General features: G+C 49.6%; 1 protein-coding gene across 1 annotated transcript; it reads right to left on the bottom strand.

Annotated features, from left to right (window-relative positions):
* Positions 1–850: 850 nt before the first annotated feature.
* LOC104852695 (olfactory receptor 2T6) lies at positions 851–1,807 on the bottom strand. The gene has a single exon (XM_010610460.1). It carries the CDS (start codon positions 1,805–1,807, stop codon positions 851–853), a length of 957 nt encoding a protein of 318 aa, XP_010608762.1.
* Between the last annotated feature and the right edge of the window lie 3,829 nt (positions 1,808–5,636).

Here is a 5,636-nt window from a genome sequence, read left to right as displayed (position 1 = left end):
ATTCGCACCCTCCAGGGGCCCGGGGCCCTGCTCGTCCTGACCGAGTCTGGCGAGGCCCAGTGTCTTGCTCCGACTCTCAGCTTCCTAAGGAGAAGGATACTAAATCCTTTGCTAGTGGTTGTCCCGCTCAAACAGTGGAAGCGGCGCTGGCTGAGTTTCTCCGTCCGTACCCATCACGCAGCACAAAACTTAGGCCTGCGCTGAAGGAGCTGCGCGGTTTCCCGGGAAGGCCAGGCAGGAGGGAAGCAACTGTCCGCAGTTGTGTCCGGTGGAGCCGGGCCAGCCGGTTCTCCCCACGGACGGCTAAGCGAGGCCTCCCTCCGCCTGCTCCTCTCTGACTTCGTGGCGATCATCCTTCGTCCCACAACAAGGAAAACGTGGCTGCATCTCTGCCCCACAGAATCGGTTTTGGATTTCTGCAAAACATAAGTCATTTCCTCCGTGTCCAAATTCAGCTAAAGGAGGAATATTTGCAGCTGCCACTCAAATAAGGGGTTCTTAGAGTTTAAAAAATCCTGGTGTCCGAGTTTTCAGGATCCTTTCCTGCTTTCGATGGTGCTTCAAGGTTCGATATCCCCGAGTGCCCAGTGAGCTCACCACGGCCCAAATCGCGAGGCGGGTGGAGGGCGTCAGAGATGACCGGACCCCACCGGCTTGGGGACCTCGTGTGTGTGAGCTCTGCTCAGAGAACCGAAACCAGGAGAACCAAGGACAGAAAAACACAAGTTGAGACTGGGGGGGGGTCACCTGGGAAGGGCACAGTGAGCTCCGCATCCGTGGAAACTGAAGCCCCTCAGTGCCCCACCATGCGTGGCAGTGCCCCCGATACCCCCACAGGAGGCCGAGGCAGTCAGAGGCCCTGCACTCCTCGCCGCGGGCCCCGGCCGCTTCTGGCCATCAGCCTGCCCCAGGCCTCCCTCACATCCCTGTTCCTCAGACTGTAGATGAGTGGGTTCGTGACGGGGGTGAGGATGGTGTAGAAGGCGGAGGATATCTTGTCTTGCAGAGGCGTGTGGTAGGACTGGGGGAGCATGTAGGTGTACAGGGCGGCCCCGTAGAACAGCGTCACCACCGCCATGTGAGACGAGCATGTGGCCAAGGCCTTCCTCTTCCCCTCGGCAGACTTCACGCGAAGCACAGTGAGCAGGATGCGGGCGTAGGACGCGGTCACCACGGAGAAGGGCGCCAGCAGCATCAGCACGCAGCACGCGTACATCACCGTCTCATAGGTGGCCTTGTTGCCGCAGGCCAGCCTCAGCATGGTGGGCGCCTCGCAGAAGAAGTGGTCGATGGTGTGCGAGGCGCAGAAGGGCAGGCTCATGGTGAGGGGCGTGAGCAGGAAACTGTCCAAGGCGCCTCCAAACCATGAGCTGGCCACGATCAGCCAGCAGACCCTGCGGCTCATGAGCACTGGGTAGCGCAGCGGCCGGCAGATGGCCACATAGCGGTCGTAGGCCATGAGCCCCAGCAGGAAGAACTCGGCCCCCACGAAGCCCATGTAGAGGAAGTACTGGGCTGTGCAGCCCGAGAAGGAGATGGTGCCCCTGCCCAGCAGGTAGTCCACCAAGATCTTGGGCACGATGGTGGAGATATACATCACGTCAATGAGGGAGAGGTGGCTGAGCAGAAAGTACATGGGAGTGTGCAGCAGCGGGTCCCTGTGGATCAGGAAGATCATGGTCCCGTTAGCCACCAGGGCGGTCAGGAAGATGGCGCCAAGGACCGCGAACAGGAATGCTGAGGCTTTCCTGTGAGCGAAGAGCCCCGCCAGGGTAAAGTCACTGGAGAGCGTCTCGTTTCCGCACATGGTGCCTGCTTGAGCTGAGGGAAGAGGAGAGGAGAGAAACGGGAGTCAGCAGGGGCCACAGAAGATAAAGTGGTCGTGCAAAAATGCCCGCTCTTTCTGGTCGGTCATGAAATGAGAAGTTTTAATACAATTAACAGCAAGGCCTTTATCATGAAGTGATTTTGCAACTTCTCCTCATTGAAGAGCGCTCACAAAGTTAGGGTCCCATGGCCTGGAGAGAGTGGATGATGGGCAGGTGATGCTGTAAAAAAGTTTAAATATTACAGAGCGAGGGGGCTCCCACAGGACGTCGTCCCTTGGCCTGGGCCCCGTTTACTTCAAGAGAGGACACAACTGTGGGACCATCGATTTTACGTCATTTGCGTAGCCTAGTCATTCAGTGAGACACTTGGTCAATTGGGGATTCTCCTCATGGTTTTAAAACCTGACACTTCTCATGGAGAAGCAACCGTTCAGTTGCAGGTGCAGCTTCGAATTACAGTGACGCCCCCGTCCACCTGACTGCTGGCCAGTCTCTCTCCCTCACCCACCTGTCCACTCTCCATTCGCTCTACTCTGTGTTTCTCGCAGAGGCACCCTGTGGCTTCCAGCCCCCATGACGACGCTGTAAACGGCGGCCCAGAGTAGGGCTCCTGTGTCTTACTTTCTTATCCTGGGCAAAGCAGAGCTGGCAGGCAAAGCAGACCCAGCTTCTGGGCAGTGAGGGGCAGCATTGAGGGCAGCCTCATCCCAGACAGAGGTGCAGGATGCAGAACAGCTCAGAAAAGCAAGCTTCAGCTCAAAACTGAAATTCACTGCAGGCTCCTACTGATCTCAAAATCATCACGTTTGTACATTGGAGCCAGTGTTTTTTTTTGTGATCCCATGTTTTTGTGGGCTTTAAGGTTTTTAAGAGTAAAACACACATCCACTTTGGGCAGGGCAGTCTAGGCTGTGCTTCTCCCCAGTGTCCCTTCTCCTTAACTTTGTCCTCACCTCTTCCACACAACAGGTCCCCAACTTGATCTGTGAGTCATAACTTCCGGAGGTGACAGCAGAAGACGTTTTAAGGACTCTGTGGGCCAGAGGGCGCGGGAAGCTCCAGGCACAGAGGGGGGACAGGCATCCATGCTGTGTGCACGTCTGCAGTGCATGGTGAAAGCAAGGAGATCCTTTTATATTATCCCTTGCCCTGGGTGGAGATAATTTGGATAGGACCTCAAAAGCACAGCAGCAAAAGACTTGTAGACCAATAGGATCACGTTGAATCTAAAATAGCACGCGGCTGTATGTCAGAGGTAGTCTGTGCCTCCTCTGCCCTGGCTTTGCCCTCCAGCCCAATACAGAAACAAAACTAATTTTCCTCAGAGTAAAGAAACACATGATGGAGAAGAGGTAATGTACAGAGTCGGGAAATCAGTTGCAAACTTACATGACTGGAAAATAATATCCAGAATCTATAAGGAACTCAAAGAAAAAAACAAACTGAAGACCAGCAAGACCTAAAGCATTCAAATATTCCAGGTGTAAGGACAAAAGACCTGGAAAACATTTCTTGGTGGACTTTACATGACGGCCAACAGCTAAATAAGAACATGCTGGGCCTCACTAGTCATGAGATAAATCCTAATCCCAGGCAGTGCCTCCTCATCCCGGTTACGAGGGCCATCAGCACTGAGACACAAGCAGATCTGCTCAGCAGGTAGAGGAACGGGCTGCTGAGACCAGCTGTAAGTTGTAAATTACAGTAGCCACTGGGAGTTACTGGGAAAATCCCTCAAAATTAACACATGGGAGCCAGGCACAGTGGGGTCTTCTGTCATTTCAGCTACTATTGACGGTGAGGCAGGAAGCTCACTAGGTACAAGCCAGCCAAGGACATTTGGCGACATCCTGCCTCAAAAGACAATAAAAGGGCCTGGGATGTAGTGCAATGCAGAACACCTGCCTAGCAAGTCGGAGGCCCTGGGTTCACTTTCTAGTATCACACACACACACACACATGCACACACGCAAATTGAAAATGAAAGTACTGTGTGATTCAGTAACCCTTATACCAGGTATGTGTCCAAAAAGATCAGTGTTTGAAAAGATGTCTCCTCGCTGATATTTCCTGCAGTCTATTCATGACAGTCAGGGCAGGAAGCAATCCAGCTTAAGGAACATGAATGAATGGATAGGGACGATGTGTAAGTAGACACAGTGGAAACTATTCAGACATGAAGCTAATACATTGTCATAGTTCGTTACAATGGAGATAACCCTGTAGCACACTATTTAAATGAAATAACCAGGCACAAATGGCCAAATAAATACCATATGACCTCTGTCCAATGAAAACATTTATCTGGTACAAGTAAAGAATAGAATAGTTTTCTGAGGCTGGAAGGATAGGAAGAGGGGGACTTGAGGGCACTGTCAACCTAGTCTTCTACTACACAGTAGCAAACTGTAGATTAAATAGCATATTGCATTTTTCAAAGGAGCTGGAAGTGAAAGGATCAATGTTCTCATCACAAAGAAATGATAAATGTTTGAGAGAATGACATGGCTGTCATACACAATAGATAGAGTTATGAAACTTTTACTCCACACCCAATCAACACATATAATTGTGTCAATTAAAAATAAGGGGAAATAATACATGTATTTGAGTTTCAGTAATGTATGAATCATAAAAAAGGTATTCTGAGATACAGCGATGAAATAATAAGTTATATCTTAGTATTCGTGTAAAAACACAATTTCTAATTTAATTTTTGGGATAAAATCAAGGAAGAAACTATGAATTATTCCCTCTAGTGAACACTTTAAATATATGTTTAAAAATGTATAATTGGCAAAATAGCATAGAATTCAAACTGATTTTGAAAGGCCACTATGTGTACTGTGTATGTACACACACACACACACACACACACACACACACACAGAGGTATATCAAATTCTAAAGGTGGACGCTAGTATTCCACACCAAAGCAGAACCCACTGATGTGGAGTGGAACATGAGTTAGCCATAAAGAACACAATCATGTCATTTGCAAGAAAATAAAGAGAACTGGAAATCATTGTGTTAAGCAAAAATGAGCCAGACTCAGGAAGTCCGATATCTCAGGTATCTTCTCACGTGTGCAATCTAAAAGAAATCAGAAAAGAGATGGCATGAAAGCAGAAAGGAGTCCATTAGAGAAGAGGAAGGGTCTGGGGAGGGGCCTATTGCTCCCCACAATTAACCTGCAGGACTGATATATCTGGGCAGATCTACCCCGCTTTTCCCTTTCTCCCTGCCTAGGTGCTCTGGGAGCCAGGTGTGTCCTGCAGGGTCCAGAGATGAGTGAGCAGCCTTCTCCTCCAGCGCAGCACAGGGCTGAGGTCTGCTCACGGGCTGTCGGTCAGCCCCAGTGCATAGCCAGGAGAAGGCTGCCTTTGGGGTCTCTCTCCAGGGTCACGTGGACTAGCGTGTGCTCCGTGCCCACCTTAATAAGACAACCTTTCAACCCATGTTAGAAGCAGGAAGGAGCTGACACTGAAATTGATTCAAGCTGTGTTCATGGTAAAGAGAGTTGGGAAGAAATGATACAAAACATCAGTAAAGAAATGATGCAAGCACAGGGGAACAGCAAGATATTTACAGTAGAAGATGTCATTTCCACTTTATGTTAATGTAGTTGGAAATCATTTTCATGTACGTATATGCATTGAAGTGATATATTTGCACACACATGCATGTGTGTGTTATGTATGAGTCCGCATATTGTGCATATAGACGTGCAGGTAAGGTGAAGGTTATAAATACATGAAAACACATATACAAATTGCTAAGAAAACACTAAATAACCCTTCTAAATTT

Source organism: Fukomys damarensis, unplaced genomic scaffold, assembly GCF_012274545.1.
Source record: "Fukomys damarensis isolate Sample0158 unplaced genomic scaffold, DMR_v1.0_HiC HiC_scaffold_3, whole genome shotgun sequence".
NCBI lineage: Eukaryota > Metazoa > Chordata > Mammalia > Rodentia > Bathyergidae > Fukomys > Fukomys damarensis.
The sequence above is the reverse complement of the archived record's forward strand: the minus strand, read 5'-3'. Positions and strand labels throughout refer to the sequence as shown.